Source organism: Lucilia sericata, unplaced genomic scaffold (assembly GCF_015586225.1).
Source record: "Lucilia sericata isolate MDLA Ls3-8-SP2 unplaced genomic scaffold, ASM1558622v1 Contig000364F_arrow, whole genome shotgun sequence".
In the NCBI taxonomy this organism is placed as follows: Eukaryota; Metazoa; Arthropoda; class Insecta; order Diptera; family Calliphoridae; genus Lucilia; species Lucilia sericata.
Genome location: NW_023994383.1, coordinates 66,026 through 88,043, shown reverse-complemented (window position 1 = coordinate 88,043; position 22,018 = coordinate 66,026). Strand labels below are relative to the sequence as shown.

The window sequence follows — 22,018 nt, the reverse complement described above, 5'->3', positions numbered from 1 at the left end:
CCATGAAATTGAAAACATCTCCGAAATACTAAATGTTCTCAATGTACGGAAATATTTTATAGGGTTTATGGACCAGGACTAAGACAATTTTCGGACGAACAATTACACAGTGATACAACAAAAAAATGCAGGGGTTCTCATATACCAATTCCATTTCGTTATAGTCCATAGAGTAGGAATTTATTTTTAATTTTTCCCGATCACTTCGCTTAGTTCCTTTTTAAGAGCAAAAGTTGTGAAAAAGAGCTATTTTTGAAGTTTTAACTTTAAAAAAATATATGTTTGGTAGTTTGCAACCGATTTTCAAATTGGATATTTTGTTTTAAAGATACAAGTGTTGTCTTTCAACCTAAAAAAATAAATCCAAAATTTATGATTAATGTCTTGGTTACGGCCATTTAAGTAAAAAAACTCACACTTTTTTCACAATTTTTATACCCACCATCAAAAAAGATGGGGGGTATATTGATTTTGTCATTCCGTTTGTAACACATCGAAATATTGGACATAGACCCATAAAAGTATATATATTCCGGGTCCTTATTAATTTCTAAGACGATCTAGCCATGTCCGTCCGTCTGTCTGTTGAAATCGCGATAGGGACCACACGAGAGGAGCTAGACAGTTGAAATTTTGCATAAATATTCTCTATTGCTAAGGTTTGTTTGGTATTGAAAATAGGCAATATCGGTCCAATTTTTCGGATAGCCCCCATACAAGTGGACCTCCAAGAAACAGCTTTAACGGACATAACTGCTTCAGAAGTACGAGTATAGGGAGGAAATTCGACATAAATAAGTTTCATATGAGCCAAAACCTTTTAACCAATTTTTTTTAGGATCGGCCCATAAACGACCCTACCCCCCATATAAGGTCCCCTTCAGAAAATGACTTTAACACTCATTACTGGCCCAAAAATGCGAGTATAGTGTTGAAATTCGGTATAAATAAGTTTTTAACGAACTAAAACCTCTCTACATTTCTATTTTAGGATCGGCCCATAAATGACCCTACCCCCATATACGGTACCCTTCTGAAAATGACTCTAACACTCATTACTGGTCCCAAAATGCAAGTATAGCAATGAAATTCTACATAAATAAGTTTCATGTGAGCCAAAATCTTTCTACCAAATTTTTTGAGGATCGGTCCATAATTGACCCTACCCCCATATAAGGTCCCCTTCAGAAAATGACTTTAACACTCATTACTGGTCCAAAAATGCGAGTATAGCGATGAAATTCGGTATAAGTAAGTTTCTTACGAACCAAAATCGCTCTACGATTTTTTTTAAGATCGTCCCATAAATGACCCTATCCTCCATCTGAAAATGACTTTAACGCTCATTACTGGCTAAAAATTACGAATATAGCAATAACATTTTACACAATTAAGTTCCTCGCGAGCCAAAATCTTTTTAATAACTTTTATGTGGATAGGTCCATAATTGGCCCTACTCCCCCTATTGGGTCCACTTCAGGAAATAGCTTCAACGCTCATTACTGTCTTAAAAATATAAGTAAAGCGATGAAGTGCTACACACTTAAGTTTCTTACGAGCCAAAACCTCTGTACCAATTTTTTTTTTGGATCGGCCAATAAATGACCCTTCCCGCATATAAGGACCCCCTCTGCAAATAACTATAATGCTCATTACTGGCTTAAAAATATGACTGTAGTGACGAAAATTGATGCACATAAGTTTAATGCGTGCCAAAATCTCTCCACCAAATTTAGGGAGGATCGGTCCATAATTTACCCTACCGCCCTTCAGAAAATACTTAAACGATCATTACTGGCTTAAAAATATGAGTTATGAAATACGGTTATGAAATTCGCTCCGAATTTCATGCGGAATGTGTCGGTAATTCACTCTACCCCCCATACAAGCCCCCTTTATAAAATTACATTAACGTTAATTACTGGCATAAAAATTCGAGTAGGGCGATGATATTTAATGTAAACAAGTTTTATATGAATCAAAATTGGTCTACAAAAAAAGTTATGAGGATAGGTCAACAATTGACCATACCCCATATGAGTTCCTCTTTAGAAAATTTTATGAAGAAAATTCAGATAATTGGAAGTACAGCGATTAAAATCGACATAAAAAAAGTTTATACTTAGGAACATAATTCTTCATTCCGAATTTAATGAGGACTCATTTATAACTGACCCTAGCCCCTATAAAAGGTTCCCTTCAGGAAAGAGTTTTGGTTATTGAAATGAAATTTCAATAAACAAGTTCTATACAAACGAAATCTATGTACAAAATTTTATGAGTATCGGTTCATAATTAACGCATATAAATTTCCTCTTCAGAAAATTACTCATACGCTCACGGTTTAAAAATTTAAATAAAATATTTGGTTTTTAAAAATTAATATTTTGTTAGTTCAAAAGAGCTCGGTCCATAATTGACTTAAGCCATATTCCAAATATCACCCTGATGTTTATAGGGGAGCATTCCTTTTATGGCATACAGTTTGATGGTGGGTATATGAGATTCGGCACAGCCGAATATAACACTCTTACTTGTTAATTTTCATACTGCTCTACGTTGGCCATGAAGCAGTAACTTTAGCTTTTATTACATTTGAAAAAAGGCACATTAAGTTGGGTTTCCAATGATGGTCAATTTATGATAATCGATGAAAAATGTTATGAGTTGTGCTAAGTTTTATAAAAATATAGCATATTTCTTCCATACAAAAACGTTCATGTTTCTGGTTTTCTTTGTAACAAGTTTAAAAAATGTTTATAAACATTTTTATACAAAAATTAATTTGTATGGAGAAAACCAAAAATTCGAGAAACATGCTATTAGAAAAATTGGCATAAATCATCCAGTTTTTCGTAGATTTTTATGAAATAACAAGTTTTAGAAACCTTCCTTTATGTGATTCTTCAGGAAAGTAATAAAAGATGAACTCACTGCCTCATGGTCAAAGTAGAGCATGATGAAAATGAAAATTTTTTTAAAAAAGTGTGAGTTTTTTTACTTAAACGACGGTAACTCAGACATTTGACCATAAATTTTGGATTTCTTTTTTTGGATTAAAAGACACTTGTATCAATAAAAAAATATCGGATTTGAAAATCGAATGAAAACTACTAAACTTATGATTTTTCAAATTTAAAACTTCAAAAATGGCTCTTTTTCGCATCTTTTGCTCTTAAAAAGTAAGTTAACGAAGTGATAGGGGAAAACTAAAAATATATTCGTACTCTATGGACTATAACGAAATAGAATTGGTATATGAGAACGCCTGCATTTTATTTTTCTTCACTTTTGTATCACAGTGTTGTTTATAACAATAAGATATCAAAATATGTATGGGGGTCCGTGAAATTAAATAAATTCCTCAAGGGGTCCGCGAAGTAAAAAACGGTGGGAACCGCTGGTCTAGTCTATAGTCTAGTCTATAGTCTAGTCTATAGTCTAGTCTATAGTCTAGTCTATAGTCTAGTCTATAGTCTAGTCTATAGTCTAGTCTATAGTCTAGTCTATAGTCTAGTCTATAGTCTAGTATATAGTCTAGTCTAGTCTATAGTCTGTCTATAGTCTAGTCTATAGTCTAGTCTATAGTCTAGTCTATAGTCTAGTCTATAGTCTAGTCTATAGTCTAGTCTATAGTCTAGTCTATAGTCTAGTCTATAGTCTAGTCTATAGTCTAGTCTATAGTCTAGTCTATAGTCTAGTCTATAGTCTAGTCTATAGTCTAGTCTATAGTCTAGTCTATAGTCTAGTCTATAGTCTAGTCTATAGTCTAGTCTATAGTCTAGTCTATAGTCTAGTCTATAGTCTAGTCTATAGTCTAGTCTATAGTCTAGTCTATAGTCTAGTCTATAGTCTAGTCTATAGTCTAGTCTATAGTCTAGTCTATAGTCTAGTCTATAGTCTAGTCTATAGTCTAGTCTATAGTCTAGTCTATAGTCTAGTCTATAGTCTAGTCTATAGTCTAGTCTATAGTCTAGTCTATAGTCTAGTCTATAGTCTAGTCTATAGTCTAGTCTATAGTCTAGTCTATAGTCTAGTCTATAGTCTAGTATAGTCTAGTCTATAGTCTAGTCTATAGTCTAGTCTATAGTCTAGTCTATAGTCTAGTCTATCGTCTAGTCTATAGTCTAGTCTATAGTCTAGTCTATAGTCTAGTCTAGTTTATAGTCTATTCTATAGTCTAGTCTATAGTCTATTCTATAATCTAATAAATTGCTTTTAGTTTTATAAAAAAATAAATTTTAGAGTTTTTTTAGAAAAAATAAATTTTTGATGGAAAATTGTAATTTTCAAATTAAAATCTAATGTTTACTAGACGGTATTAGAAAATAATCGTGTTTTAAGTATTAAATCGATTTTTAAATAGAATTATAAAAGTTAAACAAAATTACCTTATAGCGAGTCATCTTGCTCATTTTGCGTTGCTTGACGAGCGGCATTTGTAATGATTTTTTTATTATTTGCTTTTTCTTAAATTTATTTATTTAATAAAATGTTCATGTAAGTAGTAGTTGTGTATTAAAATTTTGCAATGCATACACTTTCTAAAACTTAAGAAACCGTGTTGCGGTGATTTTTTTTGTTTTATTTCAAAATTGTTTTATTAATAAATAACAAACATTTTGCAATTATAATTATTTGCAAATGAGAAAGAAGCAAACAAATGAAAAAAAACAACTTGAAAAAATTAAAACTAAACAGACAACAACAGACACACACTATATATTTTCTAGTTTTTTTTTTTTTTTGTTATTATTTGCTATGTCAATAAAGAGTTAGCAAAGATACATTTTTTTAATACATTCAACACATTTCAATTTTCAAGTATTTTAGTTGTAGTCGTATTTCACAATTTATTTGAATTTAAGTTTGATTTTTTTAGTTTTACTTTTCTATTAAACTATATTTATTTATTACTTTATATTTTCTTATTCGTTGTCAATTTTTTTTTATTTTTGTTTGCATTGTTTTATTTTTATACTATTTTTCTTTTGGTAAAACAATTTCTCTTGTAATTTGATTTGTAGTTTTTTGCACTCAGAGGAGTTTTACACTTTTAGAGTAGAGTAATCATACTAATACTAATAGCAGTACTAACACAGTACTACAACAACTATGACAATAACAACAACTATTGAATCTACTTTATGCAACATCAAAATACAGGAACAATAACAACAATATGTGTTACAACTATAACTATTCCTATACTATTAAGACTCTTTTACTCCTCTGTCAGAGTGACTGTCAAGAATGTGTATGAGAGTGAGTGCGTTTAATAATGATAATAATAACGGTGATGATGATGATGATTTTGGGGACGTTGTTGATATATGTATATTGCCAAGAAATATACGAAGACAGTGTGAAAAGTATTTTCAAACATTTGGAATTCGATTTGACTCCAATGAATGACTCTCAATAAGAGTAGAGGTATTGTTAGCACCTCTATATCCCAGGAGATTGATCATGAAAGAGTTAAAAGGCAAAATAACTTATTTCATCATAGTTGAAAGATCCAATACTGTCATAAAATTTCCGATTTGAAACATAAGGTAATCCAATGATGAACTAGAGATGATTTCTTTAGATGTTCTCACAGCTTCACATGTCCTGACAACTTCACATTTACCAGAACATGTCTTTCCTACCGATCCTGGCATCGCTCTTTATACTTGAGATCGTTGGTTTATCAAGATCCTAAGTAAATGCTTTTAAAATTCTGATCTAAGACTCCTATGTTAAACCCTGTGGAATCATATATTCATGTCAGTACTTGCTAAGATCAAAACAAGATCATAGACAATTATCAAATGACAAAGTTAAACGACATTGACATTGAATTATTCCAATTACTTTACTTGATGTGATTGCTGGACGTGTCACGATAATCATCTTCAAATATAATTTAATTTGCTGATCATGTTCAAAAAGGAGCAGCGATCATTCCACATGAATTCATTTTTCACAGCCTTCTACGGATGTGATCTATAGAATGTATATCAGAGATTCTTTGTCGTTCTATCTAACTGGAGAAATCCAGGTTTAACAGTGTTCCGCGGAGTAGTATTCACATCGGAGCAAAAGCATCTTCAAACGAAGGTTCTTCAGTAACAATGTCAATGGGTTTGTTGATCTTGTTTTAGATCAACAGTTGTAAAAGTTTTATATTTGAACTTGTTCATCATGTTCACAAAGGAGCAGCGATCACTCCAAAGGAATCCATATTGGGATAAGTTATATGTGACTCAGATCACTTTGTTTTGAAATATACACAATCGATTTTAACAATAACACAACACATGATCACCATCTAAAAAAAAAAACTAAAAACTTCTCAGATCTTCCTCGTAATAAGACAATAATTATGATGATGACAACAACGACCATGATGATTACGATAATAATGACAACTATAAAGGAGCACGAGCTGTTATTATGATTATATTAAACTATGTGTGAATGTTGTTGCAATGTATCCGCATGTGTGTTTGAATGTCTGCGTGTTGTTGCAAGTTAAGTATGCACACAATACAATTGTTACAACTACTACTACTACTACCACGGCTAGTACACTACTTTTTCAACTATTCCTGACTGCTACTACTACTGCTGCTGCTGTTGCTGCTCAACATATGACCACGATTTTAACGTACGTAGTACACTAATACACACCACAAACCTCAGCGGAGCGTGGCAATAAACTGAAAAAATCTCACAAAAATATCTTTTTACTATCGATAAATGGATGGATGCATGAAAATAGATGAGGAAGGAATGTATGTACGTATGTATGTATGTTTGCACTTACTAAATGTACATTGAGAAGAGGAGTAAAGTGTAAAGTATGTAAGTACACATCATGTAATAGTGCATCATACACATTTAGTGTAGATTTGTATAAAATAATACTATGAATAAAAGTATGTTTATTCTTGTTGTTGTTGGTGGTGGCTGTGTTGCAACTACAACAGCAACACTATTAGACTGTATCAAGCCAGCATCAGCGCATTACCACCACCAGACAATCAGAAAGAAGTACGTACTACTAGAGCTAGAGAGTAGTTTGTTGTAGTTACAAATATTGTTATTGTAGTTGTTGTTGCAATGATAGTTGCTCTTGTTGTTGCTGTTGTTTTAGTAGAAAGTAATTGTAGACTAGACCGAGTCAACCATCCCATTCAAACATTCCTATCATCACTAGCCCACGACTTCTACATTTATTATAGAGTCGTAAGCCTTATTTCCTAGTTTTCTGCTGCTGCTGTAGTTGCAACAACTACCGACATCTCTTTAGAGATGTTGGTGATGTTTGTTGAACATGGTACCCAAAAAAAAAAATATAGCAATACCAACAAAAAAATATGTGAAATGAAAACTTAATGCAGCCGGTTGCATTTCGAACAAAGCACTGTGGGAAGAGTGATAAACTTGGAAAAGTCATAACTTCAAAGAAAGTCGATGTATTGATCTTGTAGTTTGTAGAACTCAAGAGCAGATAATCCCAACAACATACTAGATCATTCCTTTCCGTTATAGGTCAAAAGGCGTTTAATCTATCATTGAAAATAATAATCACTCACTACATAAGTGATCTGATCATTAGTTTAATACCTTGAAGATCGTTCTCTTCCTTTATAAAAATAGCCGATAGAGGGAATAAGTTTATGTTTCACGGCTTGAGAAGATCATTCTTTGAATGAACGCTTCAATCATATGGAGAGAATAATCCCAGAAAGGGGCGAGTTTAACATTTCTTCGCTTAGGAAGATCTTTTGCTGTGTGAGCAATTGATCTTCATGAGATCAGAATTTCCAAGGAGAATTCAAGAAACCAAACCCTCTACATAACTGATCTGATCATTAGTTTAATACCTTGAAGATCGTTCTCTTCCTTTATAAGAATAGCCGATAGAGGGAATAACTTTATGTTTCACGGCTTGAGAAGATCATTCTCTGAATGAACGATTCAATCATATGGAGAGAATAATCCCAAAAAGGGGCGAGTTTAACATTTCTTCGCTTAGGAAGATCTTTTGCTGTGTGAGCAATTGATCTTCATAAGATCAGAATTTCCAAGGAGAATTCAAGAAGCCAAAGATCCCATGAAGACCATTCCTTTCAAGATAATCATTGTACTCAACAGTTTCTAGGAGACAGTTAACACTTTCTCACAAAACTTTAAATACGAAAAGACTGATTTTAAAGAGAAAAATATTAGAAAATATAAATAATTATAAAAAGGATTACAAATCCTTGCAAATTACAACATGACATTCAGATTCTCATTGAAATGATCTAATATGGAAATATGGTCATGAAATCGGGGGAATGAGTACACACAATCGACCACCAATATATAAAATTGTGAATAAAATACTTGATATATCGTTGGCTTAAAATAAGGTGCGACATACTGCGCCTGCCATTTTAATAAGACTCCTCCAACACCACACAACCTTCCATGATGTCTACAGTCAATATGGCGTTGCCAACAAATTTGTAATATTCGCTGTTGTTGTTGCTATTGTTATCGTTAGAATTTCTTAAATATTTATATACAACATGCACTCCATACCAATTCGGTTTCAATCATCAAGCATTCTACAGAAACAACTACTAACTAAAGCAACTACAATGACTGACTGTTCGGATATTTTAGGCTGAGAATCTTGTTAATATATTATAATGCTAAAAATGACGACGACGAGACGACGACAACAACAACATCCTCTCGTCGTCCTCGTCATCAACAATATTATAAAACACTGACATATTGCAACGCCAATAATAATGAAACTCGTGTTGTTTGAAAGAAGTGCATACAAGAAACCGCGAGTATTATTATTGCAGCCAGTTGGCAGCAGAAGTAAGAACAAAAACGAGAATCTCAACAACTGCAACAACCAAACAAGGAGTATTATACAAAGCAAACATTAAGCGTGACACTCTAGTATTCTCTTTGAGTTTAGGCAACCGGTAGGTTGTATGTAGTCCTTTCAGTTCTTCTTTACATCCATCTCATCTTTGCCACCATACCAACAGTACGAGTAACAACACTACAATATACAAATTTTTGTTGTTATTGCTAGTTGCATTCGCGTTGTTCTTGCTGCTACAAAAGTTTGTCTTTTTTCCTATTGTTTGTATCCTCCGTTCTTTGTGAACTCGTTGTCAAAATCTCTGAGAAAGTGTTTTTTATTGGAAATTATAGATACCCGCCATTGAAATACATGTGGAGAGTTGAGTATTTGGAATCTGTTGTTTATGACGATTGTGTGTTATTTGTTAACGAAAAAATGTTGAATTTTGGAGTTGAGTTTCCCTATTAAACGATACTTTCGTTTTGTCATGATAAACTTTACATTCTCATGAGAAGATTATGAAGATTCCTTTCCTTGCCAAATCCTCGTTATCATATCTGTAATTCCAAAGAAAATCTTTCGGAATCACAACATAAAAAGTGTTCCACCATCTACTCCTCCTTCTTATCTCCGCAATTAGCAGGAAAATTATTACACTTAACAGTTCCAAGAAGACAGATTTACATAGAATATTAATTTTCGTGGAATCCAAAAGGTTATGACGATTATTCTCCTTCTTTTTAATGCACAATAAATCTCATCATTTAAATTTAACGAATTCATTGGAAAAACATTGTACTTGACGGCTAAAAAGGACAAGAATTCCTCATATTAAGGTCACTCCTTTTCACATAATCCAGAAGTGTTAAATCAATCCTATAAGGGAGTCTTTTTCATTCCATAGCAAATCCTCATTCGTATTTTCATAAATTCAAAGAAAATCTTTCGTAATCACAACATAAGATGTACTCCACGATCTACTCTTCTTTCTTATCTCCGCAATTATCAGGAAAATCATTACACTAAACAGTTTCAAGAGAACAGATTTACACAGAATTGTTATAGTTGATAGTTTAAAAAGGACAGCAATTCCACACAAACAGATCATTCACTTCCACGCAATCGAGAAGTGTTCAATCGATCCTTTGAAGAATTTTTCTTTCCTTAAAAACATTCGGAATCCCATGATAAGAAGTATTCCACGATCTGTTTTTCATATTCATGTTTGCAACTCCCAGGAAAATAATTGTACTCTACAGTTCAAAGAAAACAGAATTTCAATCACTGAAACGGGAACATTAAAAATATCATCTTAACATCTCAACAAGAGGTATTCCACATTCAATTTCACATTCTCATCCCCGCAATTCCCTATGTATGAGTCAACACTTACGACCGAGCGTCTCTTAGCATTAGGTGAACTGACTAACAATGTATACTGGAGATATTGGAATGCCAGAATGGTCAAACGAAACATTAGAGCAAAAGGAATTCGTTGATACACTGATGGCACTAAACTGAGAGATAAAACGGTCCTGGGGTTCTACATTGAAAACTCAGAAGAAAGACTAACTTCCAGGGATAAGTCCAGAATGTGTAAACAGGATTAGATTAAATATTTAACGACAATCAGAACACAAATAAGGCGATAATAGGCAATTATATTAAATATAAGACCATACTGAACTCTAAGAGAACCCCAACCTTCTAAAAATAAGCTTGGCATCATATGGTTACCAGACAACTCGGGAATAATCGGCAACGAAAGATTGAATTTAATTGCTATGAAGAAAAGAGAACGTAACAAAACCATTCGGCGCAGCGAGTTCTGAATTAAAAACACGGGTTAGAGAATATCATACGACCACTTGGAATAATGTAACCTTAAAGAGCAGAAGGCGTGAAGCCTTTTAAGAATGACCAAATCTGAGGTTAGTATGTTGGTACATATTTTCAGTAAACACATAGGACTACGAGCAAAAAATACTAAATTGGACGAGCGGATTCAGGCGAATGTAGAGCATAGGGAGAAGTCAGCGAGACTCTACTACACTTTCTTTAGTCATTGACAAGCTTTTGTCCAAATTAGATATTATTCCAGATATAACATAACTCACAAACATTGACTGGAAATCTTTAAAGAAGTACGTTCAGGAAACTGAGTTTCTAAACATTGAATAACACCTTCATAATGCATATGTAAGGTTTTCAAAGATTCCCAAATAAATAGGGGCACAACAGGTCCGATAGTGGCCTAGGAGCGAAAAGCTCTTCAACGTTCTAATAATCCACCAGTATTCCTAATATAATTTTATAAACGATGAGATTAGGAATGATTGATTTTCAAAATCTAAGTGTTTCTTCTTAAATGCAACACTTTAAACATATGTAAGTAGGGATCTTTTGAAACCGGTTATTCTTTAATATTTCAACCAACAAAGAGTCTGAATAAGAAATATAAACGAATGCATCTGTGGAAGGCATACCAACAAATAAACTTTAAATCCTTCAGCCGAATTCTTTTTCGAATTAAAACAAATTTACATTTTTTCTGCGCATTCGCTAAACTGCAAGTATGAAAATAGAAATTCTACCAGGCAAAAGACAGTCAAAACAAACGAACGAAATGAAATACTATGTTTTTGTAGGGACATCAAAATGAATAATGGAACCAAAATATAAAAAAAACTCAAACACATTTCACAGGGAAATGTTATAGGGAACTGATGGAATAGAGAATAAAGGTAAAAGTTAAAGTCATAAAACGCAACACAGCAACATCAACAACAGTGGCATGAAAAAGAGACAGGGCCAAGGTAAAGCAATGACTGACTGAGTTAGTTAGTGAGTGACTGACTAACTGAGACTGTTACAATTTGCAGCAACCCAATAAAATAAATAGAACAGAACAGAAAATTGTTGTGTTGCAAGAAACACATTTTCACATATTTGATGGAGTACATAGAATTAACCCAATTTCGTATTTCTCTCTTTCATTCTCTGTGTGTGTGTGCTTTTTTTTTGGAGCAGACATAGAGTAGTAGGAAATTAATTAAAAAGTCATTAAAATATAATTTAAGGTTATTAAATTAATTGTTGAAAAATTTATGGTTAAAGGAATTAAGTGATTGTGGAAATAATAATAAAGTGTTTTTTTTTTTGTTGCTCTTGTTTGGCTTTTATTAATGTGGCAAACTGAATATATTTTATAATCTGATCAACCACAAGGTAGCAATAAAACAAAGAGTAGTTAGCTCAAAGGCAGTAGAACGAGGAGTAGAGATAACATTAATCGTTGAAATCCACTGTCATATTGGGTAATAAAACGTCTCTTAGTTTTTGTAAATTTGCTCGAAGAAACTGATTGTTTCCTTTAAGTTGAGACGGCTTCTCTACTTACCAAAATCAAATTTAGATTTATAAAATCATAATGGATTCAAATTCAAAAACTTTGATCATGAAGCCTGTACATATCTGAATGATGCATTGAGTACCATTCTAGATCATCAATATATACCTGGCACTGCGGACTCTATTGCGTAACGAAGTTTCTCACTAGCAAGAGCGTACACCGACAATTACCTCGGCATTTCAAGTTCCAAACGATAGATTCGTGGTACACCCTACGAGCTTTCGCAATTCTGGTGGTCGATTGAGGCTATCTGTAGACAGGTGACGATCATGTTCCTTCATAAAACTCACATGAAATAGAGATTAATAAAATGCTAATGGATTCAAATTTAAAAACTTGGACACATGAGACCATGACAATATCATTTCGGACTCTCTTGCGAAACAAAGCTTCTCACTACCAAAGGCGAACACCGACAATTTCCTCGGCATACCACTTTAAGGTTGCAAACGCTAGATTCGTGAGCTTTCGACATCCTTATGATCGATGGAGACTACCTGCAGACAGGCGAATATCATGCGCCCTTCATAAAACTAACCATTGCGGACTCTTTTGCGAATCGAAGCTTCTCACTAGCAAGAACGAACACCGACAATTACCTCGGCATACCCTTTCAAGTTACAAACGCAAGATTCGTGATAAAGTCTACGACTTTCGCAATTCTCGTGGTCGATTGAGGCTACCTTAAGACAGACGAAGATCATGTTTCCTTCATAAAACTCACATCAAATTGATATTAATAAAATCCAAATAGATTCAAATTTAAAAACTTTGATCAGGAAACCTGAACACATCTGAACGGTACATTTAGTATCATTCTAGATTATCAACAGATATCTGGCCAAACCATTCCGGACTCTCTTGCGAAACGAAGCTTGTCACTAGAAAGAGCGAACACCGAAAATTTCCTCGGTATACCCTCCCAAGTTGCAATTCTTAACACCTACAGAACATAATTGCAGTGGTAACAGGCTACTGGCCAATTGGGCTTCATGGCAAAGATGTAGAGGAAGTATAGGGTATCACTCAGTTTCTCTATCAATGTTTTTAAGTTTCAAACGCTAGATTCGTGATAAACTCACCTATCATTCGAAGCAGAGGCTACCTGCATATGGGCGGAGATCATACAACCCTAAAAGATCTTAAGGCTTAATACGCATTCCGAGATCACAGCTACGGAACATTTTAGCAGTATTAAATGGAAGAGGAGAGTATCACTTGGTATCTATGTCAATATCCTGCCTTAGCTGAACACGCTTTCTTCACGATCTAATGGATATATCTGAGGTTAATATGATCGGACCACGTGTGTTACCAGTGATGTCAACCTGCCGGCTTATCTAGCACCAAAGATCAATTCCTACCTCTCCAACGCAAAATAGTAACTTTCTCATGTCTATAATACCAATAGAAATCGTTAGGAAATCATTATTATTAGAGATTTTATCCTCCCTAGCTACAATAATATCCTGAAGAGGTAGAATTTTAAATGAGAAGTGCTATCTAATAAAAAGTCAAGAACTTCTATGCGAAAGAAGTCGCTAGATAATGGTTCTTTTAAAGTCAATTTAAATTTTTGAATGTTTAATAAATTTAAGTTGATTCCTTAAGTTTAACTTTCAATTTGAAAACCCCATAAAATTCCTTCCCGTCCTCTAAGTGTTAAAACAACAAAACCCAGTTCATTCCTTATAAGCCCCTCGTAAATGTATCATGTTTCCTAAATACACCAAACCATAAAGAGGAAAAAAATTGGTATACAAAAAAACAGCACAAGCACAGTCAACCAATCCATAACTAACCAACAAACCTAACAGACCATCCAAGGCAACAGCAACTGGGGGGGAAAAAGGCAACAAAAAATAATCCAAATTTTTAGCATATGAAAACTCTCAAGTGTATTTAATTCACTACTGTTGTGGCATTGCCAGTCAAGAAGCAAGTGTTAAAATTCAATGAAATATTAAAATACAACATCAAACCTGCAACCACAACCAACCACAGCGCCACATAAGATCCAACCAGACAACAGAAAAATGAAAAAATAAAAACAACAACTAACTGGATGAGAAACGTCGGCATCCATACACAACAAAAACAACAACCATGCCAACTAGCATAATCAAACATTAAAGCCAACCATGTAAATAGCAAAAAAAAATACGAGAAAAATGTATATAGTAGATAAATACCTAAATGAAAAGAAAACCAGACAAAAATTTACAAGTTGAACGAAACAACCAGCAATAAAAACAAAAAAATGAAAATTTAAGCAGGCAACGAGACTGAAGCAAAAAAAAAACAAGAAACGAGTACATGTTTGAAGTTGAAAACATCGATAGCGACAGAGTAGAGGGAATGGTTACACAAAACTTGGTCTCTTTAGGAAAAATTGCACCCCGGCATGCTGTTGTCTAGGAGTTGCCAAAGTGTATAGATTTTTATGACTGGAAAAGGAGTTCTTTTGCTTGACGAAAAACTATTAAGGTTTTTCTCCACAATCTTCAAGTTTTGAATGTAATACCAAGTCTAAGCAATCCGTTAATATCATCTCAAAACTCGGAATAACCTTCAAATTTCTTCATAAACACTTACACAACCACATTCCTATTAAACAATCAGACAATGCAATAATTCTGGGTCATCTGTCTGACATTACCTTAGTTTGGATATGGTTGCTAAGCGGAACTTCAAGGTAGTTTGGATCAATCTTCAAAGAAATTTTGTTGCAGCTGCAATGATAGAGATTAAGAGGAAATGTCTTTTCGTCTTCTCAATGAATGTCCTGCCCTAATTATTAGGAAAAGCTTGGTTAGCTACCTGGGTCCAGACTCAACGACCTATTAAAATATCTTAATACTACTACTAATAGTTTGGTCTTGTCGAAATGGGATCTTTACGATACTACTTGGCAGTTTGCAGTTACCACATTTGGAAACAATCAAGAGTTGGATTCTGATACACCTACAAATGTTCTCATCGTAAAGAACTTTTGGTGACTCTCGGTTCCTCCCAAGAGACTCGTCGATATTTTAAGCGGATGATCCTTTTCTGACATTTTAGAAATATTTGGTGGATAGTTATCTGGAAAGATCATTTTCTCTAGTTCCTTCCGAGATAATCGACAATTGAGATATTTCATGCGAATGGTCCTTTTTTGGATCGTTCTATGAAAAGATAGTTTCCGCAATCTTTGTCTTATCTTTGCACACGTTACACCAACAAATATTCTTATAACTAGTTTAAGCACATACTGTGTCTCTAATCGCCAGTATTTATAGGGGATATTATAACTGAAACATCGGTTTCATTTAAATTATGCTGTGGCTTCTTAGGATGCTATGTAGTGGCTGTAATTTAGAACCAAATCGAGGGTTTAGTGCCTTTGTTGGGTGTGCAAGCGGGTGATCCAAAGAACAGCAGTTTTAGACTGGGTCCACTAAAAGGAATGTCATGGTTAAAAACATGGCTTCATGTCGTTTGTGTTAAAGGCATCGTGAGTTTTGATCGTATCTCGCCAATTTTGCGGACATCTGCAGGATATATAGGCGTATCTATACGTCAAGTTTCACGGAATCTAAATACCAACGAGGGCATTCATCTGTTTACGCAGCAACCAATGTCCTATTTCGGTTATTGTTAAGGTTACTTTGGAGAATCTGTTTCTTTCAATAGAGCTAAACTTGATCAAGTCCCTTTCTTGAACCAACATTTAAAAGTTTGCAGTTGGATAGGATCTACAACTACTGATTTTACAGGTGATCACGTAAAGCTCCAAAAATTTAATATAAATAACTCATTCAAAATCAATAACATTTGGCTTATTCCTAATCCAACTTTAAACTCCATCCTTTGTCAGACAATTTTCCAATTAAACTGGCAACTCTATAGAAAATTTTAATAAAAACATCAAGAGTTTTAAAGAATTTGAGGTATTTTAACGACTAAACTTGGAAAAGAGCCAAAAAAAATCGTATTGAACAATAAAGAGAAAATGGGAAATGCAAAAATTACAAATACTCGTCACACCACAAGAAAAATGGGGCAAGAAAATTAACCCTCCCAATAACACAACAACTACAAAGAAAAAGAAACATAAAATACAAACAGCATATCAGACAAAATAAAATATTTACCACAATCTCCTTAACAATTTAACTATTTTTTTGTGTTAATTATTAAATAATTTTCTAAATATAAAGATATTGCTCAAAAAAAATTAATAATTATGAAATTTAGAATTCTTTTAGTAATAGAAACGTTTTTTTTTTCTGTTGATTACTCATATTTATTAGATTTGTATTTAAATTACTTATAATCAAGTGTTTTAATCTCACGAATTTTTTTCTTTTCTTTGTTTATAGTTTATTTTATATTTAATATAAATAAATTATAAAATTGTTTTTTTTTTTAATTAGACAAATGCGCACCTACTCACACTATTTTTCAAATTATACTAGGCTCTCAGTATTAGAATGTTTTAGAAAAAGTATCTGTAACATTTTATTTACAATTAGAATATGTACAATTTTCTATATGTATACTTTAGTTTAGTTTAAAGAGAGAGAGTAGGTACATAATTTGTTTAAACAGATGAGAATGTAAATTCAACAGATATGTCAGAAGAAAACAATTACTTAAATATTATTCATCATACGCACAGTGTGACAGAAGGGGATAAACTAAGTAAATGTTTTAGTGTAAAGTATTTTTAAGATAATGGCGAAAGTTCTTTGCACTTCTTTTAGATATTTGTATTATTTGCACTCTGTTATCTATTAGTCCGCCCTGCATCGCTAGGAACGATCAGTAGTATTAAAGATCAAAGTTGTTTACACTTCTTACGTTAACAGTCGTTCTGTTCTGAGAACTTTAGGATCTTAGCATTGAAGATTTGGCATTCGTTTCGACGCTCCGTTACAAAAATATCAAATTACAAAAAGCGTAGCTACGATCGTAATACAGAATACACACAATCGCAAAGCATTAAAACGAAATTGAGCGGAATCTTACGATTCCGTTTTTTCGATCGTTGATCGCAATGCAGCAATTACAATACGAAAACTGTCCTTTAAAGTTACAATTTTTGAATTTTTATATGGTGCACGTTGTGGTGGAAAGTGTGCGATTTCAACAAAGAAAATTGATTCGGAATCGATCTCACTACAGAGCCCTGATCATGGACTAAAATAGAACATTGGATCTTGAATGTGGTTTTTGTTTGCAATATTGTTAGGTGAAGTAAGAATCGTGGTTTCAACTGAATTTAACCGTGGACTGACGAACATAAAACAAATCCGATCTTCATTCATCCGTTGCGAATATAGAATAAATTTCCAGCTGAAGCCTATAAATATGACACTCTCAATTGAGTCTGGACCCAAAGACTTCACCAAGGATATAGATACACTATATCTCCCTTTGAATTTATTCATCTTGACAACTAAATCAGGACATTCTTCGAGGAAGTGAAAGTCAGTTTCCTATTTAATCTTGTCATTACAGCTGCAACAAAAGACAACTTGCATGTCTTTGAACATCCAGTTTCCCTTTATTACCGGCAGCAACCTCAATATATACCGCCTGTTGCCTAGTTGCCTTTTCTCTTTGAAAGAAAGCCAAATTAACTTAATCCCTCTACTTGTGTCTAGCTTATTTCATTTGTTTCAAGCCTTTTGGAGAACCTGAGAATAATGCTTTTGATAAATCCCAATGTTGGAGATATTTAGAGCAGATCCCATTCTAGTTAGCTCATATGCCTGATCATTTCCATAGTACTCCCTATGCGTTGGGATCAAAACTACGCTAATGTCTGACTTTTAAAAATCTGTTAAAACACATTAGTGGGGTAATATTGGCGGTTGGTTGGTTCAAATTTGGGGGCAGTAGACTTATGTTCTTTATCTCCAACTTGCAGATGAGTTAAGCCTAGCTGCATTGCAGACATTTTTTGTCCACATATAGCGTTCTGGTGCTTCTTAGAACACCTATTATTGAAGCTTGGGAGATATCATCGAACGGAGTCGAAAGATTATTTCCGTTAGCACAATGAGAAACGCATCGATTGTTGATAATGTAGACAAAGTGGCTTTTTGCTACCTTGTGATCTTTTGTCATAAGACCGAACTGTTGAGGATGAAACAGTACCACCCCCCAGAATGTTGCCGTTTTGACGTGAAGTTGAGATTTTCTGGTTAGCCAGACAGAAATTAGACGATTTTTGTGCTTCGTAAAAAACACAATACTGGCTAAAGGCCGATATTTGGTTATACCCCTACTGTTTAGTTTTAGAGGTACTTGTTTTAAAGTACAGAGTTATCAGGCTGGGTTTTGTGTTGTAGTCGTTTTAGCGAATTGAAATCCATCCCGTGGAAATGGGGACTTGGGGACTTAAGTAACTAAAAGCCTATGGTTTTGTGAGGCTGATTTTATTTTTCCTAGAAAAAACCCTGCCGCAAATTATAGCAGAAATAATTTTTAATGCTGGTAACCCTTATAAATATATAGGAAAACTCATACATGCTCCCGGTGTGCTCTTGTGCAAAATACACTAGAAGCCGAGTAACAACAACCTTAAGTAATAATATTGTTTAGGCAGTCACTCAGTCGTTGTTATCGAGTCATTTGGGAGGCACGTCTATTTATTATTAATATTTTGTTTTTATTTTTTTTTTTTTAATTTATTGATAAAAATAGAAATTTAAATAAAATACAAATAAAAAAATAAATAAATTTTATTTAAGGAAAATTATTTTTAATTTTTGTAGATTCATTTCAAAAAAAAAATACCAACTATAAGTATTTGAAACCTAAACTTTGAAAGGCTGCCTATAACTAATGAAAATATCTGCTTTAATACAAATTTTAGAAATATATTTTTTTAAATAAAACTTTTACAGCGAGTTGATAAAATAAATTTTTATGTTTTTTTAATAGCTTTAGTTTAAATACAGATTTATTCGTTACGTTTTTCTTTTCTACAAAATTGTGGTAGGTAGTTTAAGAATGAATGATTGTTGCTGGTTAATAGACTATAGACTAGACTATAGTTTAGTCTATAGTCTAGTCTATAGTCTAGTCCATAGTCTAGTCTATAGTCTAGTCTATAGTCTAGTTTATGGTGTAGTTTATGGTGTAGTCTATAGTCTAGTCTATAGTCTAGTCTATAGTCTAGTCTATAGTCTAGTCTATAGTCTAGTCTATAGTCTAGTCTATAGTCTAGTCTATAATCTAGTCTATAGTCTAGTCTATAGTCTAGTCTATAGTCTAGTCTATAGTCTAGTCTATAGTCTTAGTCTATAGTCTTGTCTATAGTCTAGTCTATAGTCTAGTCTCTAGTCTAGTCTATAGTCTAGTCTATAGTCTAGTCTATAGTCTAGTCTATAGTCTAGTCTATAGTCTAGGTCTATAGTCTAGTCTAATAGTCTAGCCTATAGTCTAGTCTATAGTCTAGTCTATAGGTCTAGTCTATAGTCTAGTCTATAGTCTAGTCTATAGTCTAGTCTATAGTCTAGTCTATAGTCTAGTCTATAGTCTAGTCTATAGTCTAGTCTATAGTCTAGTCTATAGTCTAGTCTATAGTCTAGTCTATAGTCTAAGTCTATAGTCTAAGTCTATAGTCTAGTCTATAGTCTAGTCTATAGTCTAGTCTATAGTCTAGTCTATAGTCTAGTCTATAGTCTAGTCTATAGTCTAGTCTATAGTCTAGTCTATAGTCTAGTCTATAGTCTAGTCTATAGGTCTATAGTCTAGTCTATAGTCTAGTCTATAGTCTAGTCTATAGTCTAGTCTATAGTCTAGTCTATAGTCTTAGTCTATAGTCTAGTCTATAGTCTAGTCTATAGTCTAGTCTATAGTCTAGTCTATAGTCTAGTCTATAGTCTAGTCTATAGTCTAGTCTATAGTCTAGTCTATAGTCTAGTCTATAGTCTAGTCTATAGTCTAGTCTATAGTCTAGTCTATAGTCTAGTCTATAGTCTAGTCTATAGTCTAGTCTATAGTCTAGTTCTATAGTCTAGTCTATAGTCTAGTCTATAGTCTAGTCTATAGTCTAGTCTATAGTCTAGTCTATAGTCTAGTCTATAGTCTAGTCTATAGTCTAGTCTATAGTCTAGTCTATAGTCTAGTCTATAGTCTAGTCTATAGTCTAGTCTATAGTCTAGTCTATAGTCTAGTCTATGTCTATGTCTATAGTGTCTATAGTCTAGTCTATAGTCTAGTCTATAGTCTAGTCTATAGTCTAGTCTATAGTCTAGTCTATAGTCTAGTCTATAGTCTAGTCTATAGTCTAGTCTATAGTCTAGTCTATAGTCTAGTCTAGTCTATAGTCTAGTCTATAGTCTAGTCTATAGTCTAGTCTATAGTCTAGTCTATAGTCTAGTCTATAGTCTAGTCTATAGTCTAGTCTATAGTCTAGTCTATAGTCTAGTCTATAGTCTAGTCTATAGTCTAGTCTATAGTCTAGTCTAGAGTCTAGTCTATAGTCTAGTCTATAGTCTAGTCTATAGTCTAGTCTATAGTCTAGTCTATAGTCTAGTCTATAGTCTAGTCTATAGTCTAGTCTATAGTCTAGTCTATAGTCTAGTCTAGTCTATAGTCTAGTCTAGTCTATAGTCTAGTCTAGTCTATAGTCTAGTCTAGTCTATAGTCTAGTCTATAGTCTAGTCTATAGTCTAGTCTATAGTCTAGTCTATAGTCTAGTCTATAGTCTAGTCTATAGTCTAGTCTATAGTCTAGTCTATAGTCTAGTCTATAGTCTAGTCTATAGTCTAGTCTATAGTCTAGTCTATAGTCTAGTCTATAGTTTAGTCTATGTCTAGTCTATAGTCTAGTCTATAGTCTAGTCTATAGTCTAGTCTATAGTCTAGTCTATAGTCTAGTCTATAGTCTAGTCTATAGTCTAGTATTTAGTCTAATCTATAGTCCATAATTTCAAAATTGTAAAAGTCGGAATAATCGACTTTTTATAAATTACAGAAGTCTAAAAATCGATTTTTTTAACTTTAAAATCCTACTATAAAAATAGTATTAAACAAATTATAACCACTTACCCGTGCTCCAATAAAACGAGCTTCCAATAACTCCTGCTTGCGGGGATCTAAGGCTGCTTGAAAATGATCCATTATTGTACAATAACATAAATAAATCTAAACTTTTGCCACTAATCACTTTATCACACACACACTTTTATATTCAATTAATCATAAATTATTTATCAAAAAGTTCCTCAACAAATAAAAACCATGAATGAATTTTCTAAAGTCCAAATTCAAGCTGGTAACACTGTCACAGTTTATTTTTATTTTGTTTTTGCACGAGATAAAATCAAAAAAGAGAAAACCAACAACAATGTGGTGCAAATTATTACGTTACACTTAAACGTAAGCTAATAATATATTACGTACATATTTGTTTTTGCAAAGTAAAATAAACTTTTTTCTGTTTTTTTTTTTTAAATAACAACACTTTTTTATACTATTTAATTTGTTTTTCTTTTCTTAGTTTATGTCAGTTTTTATAATTTTTTGCTTATTTTCTTTGTTCTTTTTAACACTTTTTCCGTGTTTTGTCAAAATTGTTTAAATATTTCTGCACACTATGTCTTTATTTTATTTTTGAAAATCAATTAGAGTTTGTTTAATTAATTATTAGAAAATTAATAAAATGACACAACAGTTTGTATTTTACAGCAAAACTAAAGCAATTCAGGTAGAAAGAAGAGAATAAAAAAAGTTCACACACGT

General features: G+C 33.1%; 1 protein-coding gene across 1 annotated transcript in view; it reads right to left on the bottom strand.

Annotated features, from left to right (window-relative positions):
* Positions 1-21,791, bottom strand: part of LOC119604116 (serine/threonine-protein kinase tousled-like 2) — a 255,139-nt gene extending 233,348 nt beyond the window's left edge. The window contains exon 1 of the mRNA XM_037956575.1: positions 21,326-21,791. Coding sequence (XP_037812503.1) covers positions 21,326-21,397 — 72 coding nt within the window. The 5' untranslated portion in view covers positions 21,398-21,791. The remainder of the gene's footprint in view (positions 1-21,325) is intronic.
* Positions 21,792-22,018: the final 227 nt, after the last annotated feature.